At 45.1% G+C, this 15,476-nt stretch overlaps 1 protein-coding gene and 1 long non-coding RNA gene across 5 annotated transcripts in view; one reads left to right on the forward strand and one right to left on the reverse strand.

Annotated features, from left to right (window-relative positions):
- Window positions 1–630: 630 nt before the first annotated feature.
- Window positions 631–14,162, reverse strand: LOC136793045 (uncharacterized). Its single transcript, XR_010837781.1, has 3 exons — window positions 14,070–14,162; window positions 7,179–7,357; window positions 631–2,195 (listed from the first exon to the last, which is right to left on the reverse strand). It is a non-coding gene; the product is annotated as an uncharacterized lncRNA (long non-coding RNA).
- A 412-nt stretch (window positions 14,163–14,574) lies between these two features.
- TENT4B (terminal nucleotidyltransferase 4B) overlaps window positions 14,575–15,476 on the forward strand; it is a 57,086-nt gene continuing 56,184 nt past the window's right edge. For 2 of the 4 annotated variants that reach the window (XM_059043830.2, XM_059043831.2), the window contains exon 1: window positions 14,575–15,257. In XM_059043830.2, the coding sequence (XP_058899813.1) occupies window positions 14,629–15,257 (629 nt within the window). In that variant the 5' untranslated portion in view covers window positions 14,575–14,628. The remainder of the gene's footprint in view (window positions 15,258–15,476) is intronic. The other 2 variants (XM_067018642.1, XM_067018643.1) reach the window with 1 other exon arrangement.

The following is a 15,476-nucleotide window of genomic DNA, read 5'->3' on the forward strand; positions in this document are numbered from 1 at the left end:
TCATTCTACTTTCCATCTCTGTGAATTTGACTACTCTAGGTACCTCCATATAAGTGGAACCATATGATATTTGTTGTTTTGTGACTGACTTATTTCACTTAACATTACGTATTGAAGGATCATCCATGTCTGAGCACGCATCACATTTTTTTAAATCCATTTATCTGTTGATGGACACTTGGGTTGCTTTCACCTCTTGGCTATTGTGAATAATGCTACTATAAACATGAGTGTATATATATCTGCTCAAGTCTCTGATTTCAATTCTTTTTTTAAAAAAAATATTTATTTATTTATTCGGCTGCGCAGGGTCTTAGTTGCAGCACACAGAATCTTCGTTGCTGCTTGTGGGCTCTTTTGGTTGCTACATGCAGGCTCTTTTGGGTATATACCCAGAAGTGGAATTGCTGTGTGGTGTGGTAGTTGTTTTTAATTTTTTGAGGAACCACCATGATGTTTTCCCCAGCAGCTGCACCATTTTACATCCCCCCCAATAGTGTGAGGTTGCAATTTCTCCACATCTTTGACAGCACTTGCTGCTTTTTATGTTTTGATAATAGCCCTCCTAATGGGAATGAAGTAGGCAATAGTTATTTTTTTGAATAAACAAATAAACAAATAATATTTCTAAAATTAGATAATGACTGTTTATTGCATGGCATCTTGTCTAAGGATATTAATATTACAGAAGAATACTTGTATCCTTTTGAGATGCACTATTTCAGTTCAATTCAACAGCAAGAGCATTAGATTTTCCATTTTATACAGGATATCTAATAGACACTAAGACAAAATATAATGCTAAACCCAAATTACTGCTTTAACTACAATAAATAATATCTGTTGTCAAAGAGAGACCAGACTAAAAGATCTTTCAAGATCCTGTCATGTACATTCTCATTTATGGCATGTAACTAAATATTTAAATACAATGAAAAGTAATGTTCATCCTCAGAAAGTTAAAACATAGAATTACCATATGACCCAGCAATTCCACTCCCAGGTCTGTACCCAAAAGAACTGAAAAGAGGTATTCAAATAAAAACATGTAAACAAATGTTCATAGCAGCACTGTTCACAATAGGTAAAAGTTGGAAACAATACAAATGCCCACTGCAAATGAACAGAAAAACTACCTGTAGGATATTCATACAATGAAATATTGTTCAGCCATAAAAAGGAATGATACATGCTACGGTATGGATGCACCTTGAAAACACTATCCTAAGTGAAAGAAGCCAGGCAGAAAGGCCACACTATTATGATTCTGTTTTTAAGAAATATACAAAGAAGGTAAATCCATAGAGATGCAAAGCAGGTTAGTGGTTGCTAGGGGCTGGGTAGAGAAGGGAGAGTGATTGCTCATTTTGGGTGATGAAAATGTTTGGAACCAGAGAGAAGTGATGGTTGCATAACATTGTGAATGCACTAAGTGCCGTTGAATTGTACGCTTTTAGATGGTTAAAATGGTGAATGTTTTACTACGTGAATTTTTTACCTTAAAAAAAAAGTAACATGCCTTCACCTAGCAGTGAGAGTGGGCAAAGCACAGACAGTATGGAAGGGTATAAGGAACAAATTCTTCCTCCTCATATGCCCCAAGTCCACTCTTTAGTGGTAATGACTGCCAATAGTTTCTTGTAAATCCTTCCAGAAAATATTGGTGCTTAATTTTTTTGTCTTTTTACAGAAACTGGATCATATTCTATACACTGCTCTGCACCGCACCTTTTCCACTTAATGATATTGTTTAGTGAGTTCTCCCTGTCACCGTGTTTAGTGCTGGCTCATTCATTTTAACAGTTGCATAGTAGTATTTTATTGACTGAATGTACCTTAATTCGTTTGACTAGCCCTCTCCTGATGGATGCTTAGGTTATTTACAGTTTTTGGCTACAGCAGACAGTACAGTTTTGGGGTTTTAAAAAATTTTTATTTATTTAATTTATTTATTTTTGGCTGCATTGGGTCTTCGTTGCTGTGCTTGGGCTTTCTCTACTTTTGGCGAGCTGGGGCTACTCTTCGTCGTGGTGTGTGGGCTTCTGATTGCGGTGGCTTCTTGTGTTGCAGAGCACGGGCTCTAGGCATGCGGGCTTCAGCAGTTGTGGCACGCGGGCTCAGTAGTTGTGGCGCACGGGCTTAGTTGCTCCATGGCATGTGGAATCTTCCCAGACCAGGGCTCGAACCCATGTCCCCTGCAATGGCAGGCAGATTCTTAACCACTGCACCACCAGGGAAGCCCGACAATGCAGTTTTAAATATTGTTATTTAAAGATCTTTGTGCACAATGCAAACACATATGTAGAATAAATCTCCAAAACTGGATTTGCTGGGTGTTATGGACTATACTGTGCCCCTAACTCCTGCCCCCTGCCAAATTCACATCTTGAAGTCCTAACCCTCAATGTGTATTTGGAGAGAGGGTCTTTAGGGAGGTAATTAAGGTTAAATGAAGTCATCAGTGTGGGGCCCTGATCCAACAGAATTTGTGTTCTTTTAAGGAGAGGAAGAGAGTCCAGACATCGCTCTCTTCCTCTGTGTGCATTTAGTCACAGGGAAAAAATGTCACCTACGAGCTAAAAAGAGAGTTCTCACCAGAATCCAACCCCATCAGCACCTTGACCTTGGACTTCCAGCCTCCAGAACTGAGAGAAAATAAATTTCTGTTGTTTCAGCCAGCCACCCAGTCTGTGATATTCTGTTATGGCAGCCCGAGTAGACTAAAACACTGGGACAAAGGACATACACATTTTAAATTTGATAGATGGACCAAAATAATCCTCTGAAGTTTTGCTCCACTTGACCCTTCCACACACAGTAAACAAGGCTTGTTTCTCCTGTGTCCTCACCGGCACTGGGTATAATCACACTGTTTAATCTTTGTCAATCTGAGAGACACAAAAAATGTATGTATGTAACTTAATGTATGCTTGAAATTGAGATTTTTTTTTCCAAATGAGTGTGTGACTTTTAGAGTGAATCCTTTATCCTTCCTCTCCATCCCTGGAAGCCCATTATGTGGTATTATGTGAAAGCTCGTCCAACTCCACAGGGACGTTTCAAGTAATTTTCTTATTCACTTTCCATTTCCTCTTGCTTTTTAAATAATTCATGAGTTGAAATGGCTGTAAGAGAACATTATTGGGAGGGTCTCTCATATTTGGTAGTAAGATATTTAATTCACTGTGATTTGGAAAAATGAACTATAGGTCATATAATATTATAGATGAACATAAGTTTCCACTAGAATCAAATTTTCTCAACTGCCTGATTGCCATGTGAAATGTATTTGAACCGTTTTAGAACAGAAGTTGTTATTACATGTGTCCACAGACTGATAGAAGTAGAAATGAGGGAGACGTGCAATTTTTTTTCTTTGAGATATGTTGAGCTAGCTTCTTACTGATCATTCTTCTTCCTTCTTGGGAGTACAAGGATGTGTCACCAGGACACTCTGCTCCAGGGGCTCCCAGGTGCCCCATGTGAATTATACATCCCCTATGCCTGTCCTCCAGGTGCCTGCATTCCAGCCAAATGAAAAAGGTTGGGCTACAATGACATATATTGATTAGAAAACACACCCACACACCCATGGACCACTGGATTATGAATGGTGCCCCTGACTTATGCCTCTTTGTACCCCAGTGTTAAATGTTAAATACATTTACCCCCGAGTAAATGTATGTATGTATGAATGAATGGCAAAAATACCAATTAGTTAAGTATCCAAATGTTTCTTGGGAAGGATGTTATTTTGGCCAAGAGGCTGAGCACAGCTTTTGATCTTCATAGCATTCAAAGTCATGACCTTGTAGCCACATTGGCAAATTTTGTGGCTTGAACAGATGGAACAATCAAGCCAACCCATGAAAAACTGAAATATTTTACACATATATACCCTTACACGAAATGAATTATGATTTGAGAAGCTGGATAGCAATGATATCTTATTACTCACTGTTTTTCAGCCGTTATTTCACAGATGTTGATTAATCATTGACCACTCATGATTGTGTGTTTTCAGAATCAGTTTTAGAACTTTGAACAAGGTCAGTAACCTTGTGTTGCTGTGGTCATAGTACCTTGCTAATTACTGAGAGTGAATAATTATGTCAAATATTTTCTAAAGCACGAAGAGAAATGGCTTTCAGTATATCTTAAATTTGTTATATAGGCTAGTTTCAAAACAGATCAGGGCTACAAATTTGAAACTATTCCACTGTCATGATGTCTACGGGGGCGGGTGTGTGTGTGTGGTGTGCGTGTTTGCTGTTTGTTTGTTTGGGTAAGTGGTAACCCTGGCAATTTCTGTTTGTGGCACGTGGTGTGTGGCCTCTCAGAGCTCTATGCTATACTCTCTGACTCAGTTTTCCTTGCTATGCAATGAGTCCATTTGTCTTCAGCCTGCAAATTTCAGTTGGCTTTTCTTCCCTTCTGCCAAACCAATATGGAAATTGCGCCCCTCGCAATATTTTGGCCACATTTTTCAAAGCTTATCAGACCAGCCCCAAACTCCGGCGTAACTCTATATCTTATTCAAAATTTTCTTGAATGAGATGCCTTTTAGACTGGATACATGATAACAATAAGGGAAAAACTTGGCACAGTTTGTCTCACATTTTACTGTAGAAAAGGCCCTGGTGGCTTAGCTTACCCATGTCTGGAAACAAAATTTGCCTTTCTGCTTCTTTGTGAGTCAGTCAAAGCATGATGTGCAAGTCCAAAATATATTTAGTTCTGTCTGTAGCAATTCGTTTTAAAAAATATTTATTTATTTATTTGGCTGCGACGGGTCTTAGTTGCGGCATATTGCCACGTGCGGGATCTTCATTGCAGCATGCAGAATCTTTGGTTGCGGCATGTGGGATCTTTGATTGCAGCATGCAGGATCTTTAAGTGCATCATGCGATCTCTTAGTTGTGGCATGTGGGATCTTAGTTCCCTGACCAGGGATCAAACCCCGGCCCCCTGCATTGGGAGCATGGAGTCTTAGCCACTGGACCACCAGGGAAGTCCCCGTAGCAATTCTTTTGTTGAAGATGCTTGCCACGAAACATCCTGGAGGGGGACTGGGTGGAAGAATAATAGACTAGGGTGTTGCTTGGATGGGACAGGCAGAGCACTGCCCAAAGGAGTAAGTGCTGAAGAAGTGATTTAACTTTAGAAAACGTTCAAATCTGAAGACACGGGGGCTATTTTGTTCTGTTGTGTATATGTTTAAGTAATACATTTATAGCATAAAACTATTTTTCAAACAGTTCAAAAGGGTATAAAATGAAATGAAAGTTTCCCTCCTTCATGGATTTCTAATACTTTTGTTTTCCTCCCCAGACTTTTGTCAGTTTCTTGTAGACCCCTCTAGAGAAATTCTACATTTATGCAGGTACACACATACACACACAAGTGGTAGCATATTATAACACTATTGTCCACTTTGTTTTCTCTGTTTTGCTTTTCCATAATAATATAGTAATTCAACAGACATTTATTGGGCACCTAATATATGCTAGATCCTGTTCTAAGTACTCAATAGAACAATGAAGAAAAAAACTATGTTGGTTTTCTATTGCTGAATAACAAATTACCACAAATTTAGTAGCTAAGAACAACAGACATTTATTATCTCTCAGTTTCAGTGCGTCAAGAGTCTGGGCACTACTTAGTTGAGTTTTCTGCTTCAGGCTCTGGCCAGGCTGCAATCAACATGTCTGCAGGGCTGTGTTCTCATCTGAAGGCTCAGTTGGATTCTTCATCTGCTTCCAAGCTTGCTCCAGTTGTTGGTAGACTCATTTTCTTGTGGTGCCTGGACTGAGAGCTTCAGGTTTTCAACTGGCTATTGGTCAGAGGTGCTAAGTTCCCAGTTGCCGCCCTCAAAAAGTTCACAAATGGCAGCTTGCTTCTTCAAAGCCAGCAGGAGAGTGAGAGTGGATCCACTAGCAGGACAAAGTCTTATATTATGTAACATAATCATGGGAATGACAGCCCATCACTTTGTCACATTCTGTTGGTTAGAAACAAGTCACATAGGACTTCCCTTCTTACCACTTCCAGTGGGTAAGAAGCCGTGCTCCCAATGCAGGGGGCCTGGGTTCAAGCCCTGGTTGGGGAACTAGATCCCACACGCATGCTGCAACTACTAGTTCGTGTGCTGCAACTAACACTCCGCGTGCCACAACTAAGAAGCCAGCATACTGCAACTAAGAGTCAGCGTGCCACAACTAAAGATCCCACATACCTCAACTAAAAAACATGCCACGGGCTTACCTGGTGGCGTAGTGGTTGAGAGTCTGCCTGCCGATGCAGGGGACACGGGTTCGTGCCCCGGTCCGGGAAGATCCCACATGCCGCGGAGCGGCTAGGCCCGTGAGCCATGGCCGCTGCGCCTGCGCGTACGGAGCCTGTGCTCCACAACGGGAGAGGCCACAACAATGAGAGGGCCGCGTACCGCAAAAAAAAACAAAAACAAAAAAAAACATGCCACAACAAAGATCCTGCATGTTGCAACTAAGACCTGGCAGAGTCTAAATAAATAAATAAATAAATAAATAAATACACACACACACACACACACACACACACACACACACACACACACACATACACACACACATATATATAAAAGAAACAAGTCACAGGTCCCACCCGCATGGTAGAGGAAGGAATTAAACACCAGTAAGTGGGGATCGTGGGTGGGGGCATGCGTCTTAGAGTCCATCGCCTCATGAACCAAGCCCCTGCGGTCATGGAGCTTACATTATAGTTGGGGAAGACAGACAACAAAGGAATAGACAGATAAAGGTTGCAAATAAGTGCTAAGCCAGAACAATAAATCTGGCTAAATGGAACAGAAGTGAAGGGTGCAGTCAGGGCAGGCCTCTCAGGGGCAGCAACATGGGGGCAGAGACCTGAAGAAAGTGAGGAAGCTGCACAGGGAGCTAAGAGAAGTGGGCTCCAGCCTAAGACAGCAAGTGCACAGGCCCTACCTTGTGGGCTTGCTGAAGAGTTCTGTAACAGTCAGCAGACTGATGTTGCTGCAAGCCATCGCTCAGGTGGTAGGACACAAGGCCAAAGAGGAGATGGGGTCAGATGGGATGGGACCTTGTGGGTGTAAGGATCTCTGAGCAAGATGCAGAGCTATTGGAAGATTAGGGGCAGAGGAGAAACGTTGTTTGGCTTACCTTTGCAAAAGATCACATGGTTCCTGGGGTGAGAATAGACTGAAGGGAGGCATTGGGGGAAGGAGGGAGACCAGTTGGTAAGCTGTTTTGATCATCTCGGCAGGAAACAATGATGGTTTTGATCAAAGTGGTGCTGGTGTGTTTCCTGGAAAGTAGGCGGATCTAGTCTGAGGTGGAGCCTGCAGCAGTGAGGGTGGAATTGATTGTCAGTGGGAAGCAAAGAGAAAGGTTAAGGGTGATGGCAAGGATTTGGGCCTGAGCCACTTGAAGAATGGTGTCACCATTTACTGAGATGCAGAAGACAGTGGGAGGAATGGGTTTGGGCAGAAAAAATCTAGAGTTTGATTTTATTATACACTTGAAGGCGAAGGATATAGTCAACTTCACATTTTTAAAAGTTCGCTCTGGTTGCTGTGACATATTGGATTGAGAAGTTAAAGTGTGGATGCTCTGAGACAACAATTGGAATGGTATTGTGGCAGCCCAGGCAAGGAGTGTTGGTGGCCTGGGCTCAGCAGAATAGGGTGGGAGGAGATGGAAGTGAATGGACTTTCAATGTGTCCTGGAGGCAAAATAGGGCAGGTCTGGAGGTTGTCTGAAGGTAGTAGGAATCGTTTTGTTGCAGGGAAGACCACACTTGTCTGATGGGCATAGAGCAGAAGGTGACTATCAAAGTAGAACAAGAGCAAGAGTAAAAGTGGATTCTCCACAGGGGCTTTGGAAACTTCTTTCATGAACAAGTGTCTTAGTCCAGACTGCTATAACAGAATGCCACAGAAAACCACAAGGTGGCTTATAAGCAACAGAAATTTATTTCCTGCAGTTCTGGAGACTGAAAGCCTAAGGTTGGGGTTCCAGCATGGTCAGGGTCTGGTGAGGACCCTCTTCCAGGTTGCAGACTGCCGATTTCTCAATGTATCTTCATATGGTGGAGAACAGAGGGAGGAAGCTAGTTCTCTCATGACTCTTTAAGGGCACCAATCCCATTCGTGAGGGCTCCACCCTCATGACCTCATCTATTCTTAATCCTATACTCAACTCCCCCCCACCCTGCAACCCCAGACTCCTATACCATCACATCAGGGAGTAGGGTTTGGGAGAACATAAACATTCAATCCATAATATTCTGCCCCTGATCCCCCATATTTATGTCCTTCTCACACACAAAATACATTTGCTCAAAAGTCTTAAGCTCATTCCAGCATCAACTCTAAAGTCCAAAGTCTCGTCTAAATATTATCCAAATCAGGTATGGATGGGACTTGAGGTATGATTCATACTGAGGTTGATTCCTTTCTAGCTGTGAACTTGTGAAACCAAACCAATTATGTGTTTCTAAAATACAATGATGGGGCTTCCCTGGTGGCGCAGTGGTTGAGAATCCGCCTGCCGATGCAGGGGACATGGGTTCGTGCCCCGGTCCGGGAAGATCCCACATGCCGCAGAGCGGCTGGGCCCGTGAGCCATGGCCGCTGAGCCTGCGCGTCCGGAGCCTGTGCTCCGCAACGGGAGAGGCCACAACAGTGAGAGGGCCGTGTACCACAAAAAAAAAAAAAAATAAATAAAATAAAATAAAATAAAATAAAATAAAATAAAATACAATGATGGAACAAGTGTAGGACAGACGTTCCCATTCTAAAAGGGAGAAACAGGGAAGAAGGCAGGGGTAATGGGTTCCAAGCAAGTCCAGAACCCAGCAAGCCAAACTCCATGATATCTTAAAGCTCCAGAATAACCCTCTTTGGTTCCATGCTCTCCCCTCCAGGCCCACTGGGCAGAAATCCCACCTTTCTGACCCACTGGGGCAGTGGTCCCACCTCCACTGGGGTGGAGGTGCTGCCTCCAGATCCCTACTAGGCAAGAGTCGGCCCCCAGGACTCTGCTAGGAAGCCCCATCCCCACAGCTCTGGGCAGCCCTGCCTCTCCAGCTCTGGGCAGAGTCTGTCTGGCCTGGTAGAAGCAAGGCAATGGTCTTCTTTTCTGAAACCAAGGAGGCAGCCCTGATGATCTCTGAATCGCCTTTGGGGTCACTCTTCTCTCGTCTTGAAGAATAGCACATGATCTCACCAAATAGCTCTATGGTCTCATCCTGTAAAATCCACAAAGTTTGACAGCCTTCCTTCATTCCTTCCTATTTCCTTCTTCTTCAGTTCAAATTGGCAGTTTTCCTCCTGGGGTGTCAGCCATATCCTTACTCATTTCCTGATGCCCCAAATGGTCACTTGGCCATATCCTTAGTGTTCTCATTTTCTGCAATATGGATAGGCTGAGAATTTTCCAAATCATTAAGTTCTACTTCCTTTTTGCTTAACAGTCTGTCTTTAAGTCATTTCTCTCTTCTTGAATTTTACTATAAGCAGCCAGGAAGAGCCAAGCCACACCTTCGACACTTTTTTTTAGCAATCGCTTCAGTTAAATACCCAATTTCATTGCTTGCAAGTTCTACCTTCCACAAAACACTGGAACACAAACACAATTCAGCCAAGTTTTTTACCACTTTATAACAAGGATTGCCTTCCCACCAGTTTCCAACAACATGTTCCCTATTTCCATCTGAGACTTCACCAGAATGGCCTTTACCATTCATTTCTACCAACATACTGTTCATGACTACTTAGGTATCCCCAAAGAAAATTGAGACTTTCTCTACAGATCTCTTTTCTTTGACCTCTCATCAGAATGACCTTTAAAGGGGGAAGTCCAGTGGTTAGGACACTGTGCTCTCATTGCCAAGGGCCTGGGTTCAATCCCTGGTCAGGGAACTAAGATCCTGCAAGCCATGCAGCCAAAAAAAAAAAAAAATTACCTTTAAAGGGCCATTCATGGCAGTATAAGCTTTTCTACCATGCGCCTCCAAACTTCCCCAGTCTCTACCCATTTCCCAGATCCAAAGCTGCTTCCACATTTTTAGGTATTTGTTAGAGCAGCACCTCCACTTCCTAGCACCAATGACCTATATTAGTCAGGGTTCTCCAGGGAAACAACCGGGAGGATATATATATTATCTATTATTTGGATTTGTTATATATGTATATATATATATAGAGAGATTTATATGGAGATTTATTATGAGGAATTGGCTTATGCAGTTGTGAAGCCTGAGAAATCTCATGATCTCCTGTCTGCAAGCTAGAGACCCAGGAAAACCAGTGGTGTAATTCAGTCCAAGTCTGAATGCCTGAGAGCCAGGGACGATAATGATATAAATCCCAGTCCAGTTTGGAAAAGATGAGATGAGATGAGATGTTTCAGCTGAATCAGCAAGGCATGAAAAACGGGGTGAATTCCTCCTTCCTTTGCCTTTTGTCCTATTCAGGCCCTGAACACATAGGACTCCAAAACTGGATTGTGGTGATGGCTGTGCAACTCTGTAAATTTAGTAAAAGTTATTAAATTGTACACTTAAGATGAGTGAATTTTATGGTATAGAAATTATAGTATAAAGACTTTAAACACACACATGTGTGTAAACACACACACACACACAGAGATACTCTCACTCCAACGATCCCAGAATGCACACAATTTGAGCAATATTTTTTCTAAAAGTTAGGAATGGGAGAAATTTCCATTGTACAGAACAAGATACAGGCTTCCACATTGCATGTTATTTAGAAGTCTCATTGAAATGTAATTCCCTACTTGGAATCCTCTTTGTACTCACAAAGGAGGAAACAAACATGGTACAACGGTGTATATTCTGTGCAAAAAAGGGAAAGTTGTAAATGGTACCTAAGCCCAAGATTATTAATACCTGGGCAAATACTTCATTTGCTAAATACAGAAGATACTAATAACTATAACTATGTGACTATTATTCATGGTTTTGTGAACTCTGGAGTGGAGTAATATAATCACACACTAAGATTTAATTATAATGACAATTATTAATAACACCATGTAGTAGTATGTATGTGCAATTCCCCTTCTGTTTTATTCAAGTTAATAAATCAACAAAATTGTACTTAAATTTGCCTGATTCTTGGGCAACTTGATTCTCATTTATCTACTCAATTTTTAGTCTGCAGAATCTTGGTGTTTCTGTAAATCTTGCAAGTTGAGACCATCAACTCAGTATTTTCCCCCCTAAGAACAAGAATGCTGAGAATAAATAGGACGTTATATTATGTAGGATAATGTCTGGTGGGTTTTTTTTTTTAAATTAACTTATTTATTTGGTTGCACAGGGTCTTACTTGTAGCAGGTGGGCTCCTTAGTTGTGGCTCGCCTGCTCCTTAGTTGCACGCAGGCTCCTTAGTTGTGGCATGTGAACTCTTAGTTGTGGCATGTATGTGGGATCTAGTTCCCTGACTGGGGTCAAACCCGGGGCCCCTGCATTGGGAGCATGGAGTCCCAAACACTGCGCCACTGGGGAAGTCCCCAGTGTCTGGTTTTTGATAGCTGTGTTTTTTGGCTCATCAGTTTAATGAAGGTGGTTTTAAAGAATGTAATGTTCTAAATAGCAAAATGAAAATGTTGAGTAATCAAAATTTATTATTGAAATTAGTGTAGTCTTTCTCTTTGGTCGCAGTAGTAGATTACTTTGAGACAAAACATTGAGATTTGTTGTGGAAAGTGAATATATTTTTGTGTATTTAAAATTCCCTATTGTTTTAGACTGGATGGTTTTTGAGGAAACTTCCAGAAGAGATACTTTATGATTCTATACACATTCAACCCTCATTTACATTGCCTTATCATCCTGCACACAAAGTAAATTCCTGCCTCAGGGCCTTTGCACTTGCTGATTTGCACTTGCTATTCCCTCTGCCTGATGTGTCATTCCCTAGATGGTCATGGTCCACTCCCTCACTTAAGTCCCTGATCAAATATCACTTCCTCAGAGTAGCCTTCCCTGATTAGCCCATCTAAAAATAGCACACCGTCACTATCCTTTTAGCTTGCTTTCTTTCTCTTCACAGCACTTAGCCACTGTCTGACCTTATATGCTTGGCAGGGACATCGTCAGTATTGTTCATTGCTATATCCCCAGACTTTGGCACATAATAATTGCTCAAGACATGTTTGTTGAATTAACTGAATGAATTTTAATTTGACTTTAAATATTTACCTTTTTTTGCTTCCCTAATCAGACAGTAAATTCATGGAAGGCAGCCAAAGGCCCTGGTTGCTTATTTATCTTCTCTAAAACAATTAGCTCAGCTCTGCAAGGATGCTAAACATTCAACCAAGATTTACTGAATGAATGCCTTGAAACATGGACATGTGACACAGCTAACCAGTCAGCGTTACCTGCAGGTGAACAAGAACAGTGATGTCTTGCCTTACAGCCCACATTTTACAAACTACTTTTATGTATATTAACTCATATGATCATTTTGGTAAAACTTTAGTAGTTCTGAAGGTTTGCCTGAAGAAACAAGCATTCAAAAATAACAAATGTTAATTTCCGGCATGTACTATTGCTAATTCTGAATACTTTTTTTTTTTTTTAAGTATCATTTAATATGTTCTTGGACATCTGAAAAACTATTTTAAGACTGAATAAGATTTAAAATAAATAAGGAAATAAGTAAAAATAAGAAAGACTGTCTTGAAACATATATATGCATGGAGAGATTTTTCGAAGTGTTTATCAAAGTCTTCCTGATAGTTATTTCTACACGGTGGGATCTTGGTAATGTTTACTTTTTTGGGGCTTTGCATTTTTCTCACTTGAATGTTTAAAACAAATCTGAAGTCATGAAAAGAAACTTTTTTCTATACACGCTTTATTTTTAATTTGCCATTGTGAATAGCATAAAAATATCATTACTCATTTTCCTGGCTATGTAATTCTAAGAACATAGCAAATTTCATTCTGAGAAAACTTTTAATACTGATTTATAGTAAAGCAACAACAAACAAATAGAACGAACCAAAATTCTTTAGGGTTTTCGGTGTTTTCCATATTTATGCCCATGTTATTCTCCGAGCAAGAAAAAAGGTAGAGCAATGCTTTGTAATTTGTTAATTTTTCATCTTTGCCAAAAAAACCTTTCCAGGAAATTGAGCTCCCAAAATAGGCCAAAATCGGGCGTTAGGGGCTCATTCTGGACTTTGGACCAACCCTAGAGGGCACACATGAAACGTACTAACTTATTTTCCGTTTTTCTCTTGATGATTTAAAACACTTAAAATCCCTGTCTTTTCCCCACAGGAATTGGGAAGATATGCAAATAACCACTTTGTGGAAAATCTCTGCTGATGCCAAGAGTATGGTCCTCAAATTAAGCTTAAAAGGTTTTGGGTTTTCTTTCATTCTGAACTAAGAAGGGTTTTTCATGGTTGCTGGTGCACCTTAGGGCAACTTAAGTTTCTTTACACGCTGAACACCTTGTGTCTGTCTCCCTGCCGGTGCGTCTGTGCGTGTTTCTGTGTGCAAGTCTGCATAAAGTCGGTTTGGAGTGTGTGACGGTGGTTTTGAGCCCATGGCTTACGCACTCTACGAAGAAGCGCGTGCAGCCCTGTAGGTGGGCACAGGTTTCTCCAGTCTCGGGGTCGTGTGGGGGGACACTCCGCCAAGGCCTGCTGCTCCCAACCCCAGCCAGGGCGCGGTAGGGCGGCCGCAGGGAGTAATGGGATGGCCCGCCAGCCTGCGTCCAGGCAGGGTCCGGGACACATGCTCGGGTGGCGAGGGGGCGCATTTTCTCCCCTCTGGAACAGTGCTTAGAGCGGAGATCTCGGGAGGGGTCGGAGAAGCCCAGGGGTTCCCGGCGCTGTAGACTACGGGAGGGGACAGTGGGCGGGGCGGCACCTCCCACAATCCATTCCCTGCGGAGGGGGCGGCGACCTCCGTCCGGCCCCACCCAGCCTCGGGGACCGGGAAACTGAGACCGGAGGCCGCACGCGCGTCAGCGGCGCCTGGACGCCCAGGTACGTGCTACCTACCCTCTCCCTAGCCAGCGCCGGGACGGTTTGGCCGAGCGGTTTCGGCCCCAGACGCACCTTCCCGCGGCCTCTGTGACGCACCGCGCAGCCTCCGGGGTTGGACCGGCGGCGCGGAGCGCGCTCTGGGGGCGGGGCGGGGGCGGGGCGGGGGGCCGGACCCGGCAGAAGCCCCGCCCCAGGGCCGGAGGAGCAAGGACGCTACGGAGCAGGCGCGTCCCGCCGCCGCCGCTGTCGCTGCCGCCGCCGACGATCGCCCTTCTCCAGAGCCGCCGCTGCAGCCGCCATTTGCACGGGGACCCCGGTGACAGGGGCTCGGCAGAGGGGCGGAGGGAGGGGGGGAGGGCCCGCGGAGCCCCCGAGGGCGGGAGCGACGCCGCCGGCGCCGGCCGGGCTCACAGCGCTACCGCGCCGCCCGCGGCGGGCCGGGAGCAGCAGCAGCAGCAGCAGCAGCCGCCGCAGCAGCAGCCGCCGAGGCCGGGCGTGCGCCTGAGGCGCGGCGGCGGCGGCGGCGGCCCTGCGGGCAGCCAGGAGGGGCGGGGGCAGCGGCCGCCGCCGTTTGATGGATCCGAGGATCGCCTGGTTCCAGCCAGAGCAGCTCGGACCGTCCAACAGTCTGTGGATGCAGATCTGGGAGACGACCCAGGGACTGAGGAACCTCTACTTCAACCACCACTGTCACAGCAGCGGCGGCGCGAGCGGCGGCGGCGGCGGCAGCAGCACGGCCACCGGCGGGAGCGGCAGCAGCACCGGCAGCCCGGGTGGCGCGGCCCCGGCCCCGGCCCCGGCCGGCATGTACCGTTCCGGGGAGCGCCTGCTGGGCGGCCACGCGCTGCCGGCAGAGCAGCGGGACTTCCTGCCCCTGGAGACGACCAACAACAACCACCACCACCACCAGCCCGCGGCCTGGGCCCGCCGGGCTGCCGCGGGCCCCTCGGCGTCCCCGTCCCCCTCAGCGTCCTCGTCCCCGCACTCCTCGGCCGCCGTCCCCGCCGCGGAACCCGCCGACCCAGCTTCGGGCAGCAGCAACAAGAGGAAGCGCGACAATAAGGCCAGCACCTACGGACTCAACTACAGCCTGCTGCAGCCCAGTGGAGGGCGGGCCGCGGGAGGCGGCCGGGCCGACGGCAGCGGGGGCTTGTACAGCGGGACCCCGTGGAAGCGGAGGAACTACAACCAGGGAGTCGTGGGGTGAGTGGTGGCCCTGCGGCCTGGCGGCCTGGCCCTTGCACACGCGCAGCCGGGCACACGCCCACAGAAGGGGGATTGGGGGGGAGCCTGGGTGAGGCCATCCCCCTCTGCCTGCCTTCGTTACTGATCCTCAGGGGGCTGATGGCCATTGCTCCATCCCTCCGCCATGCATACCTTCTCCCAACCTTCGTTAGCGGTCCACAGCTTTCCCCCCTCCCC

Source organism: Kogia breviceps, chromosome 18 (genome assembly GCF_026419965.1).
Source record: "Kogia breviceps isolate mKogBre1 chromosome 18, mKogBre1 haplotype 1, whole genome shotgun sequence".
In the NCBI taxonomy this organism is placed as follows: domain Eukaryota; kingdom Metazoa; phylum Chordata; class Mammalia; order Artiodactyla; family Physeteridae; genus Kogia; species Kogia breviceps.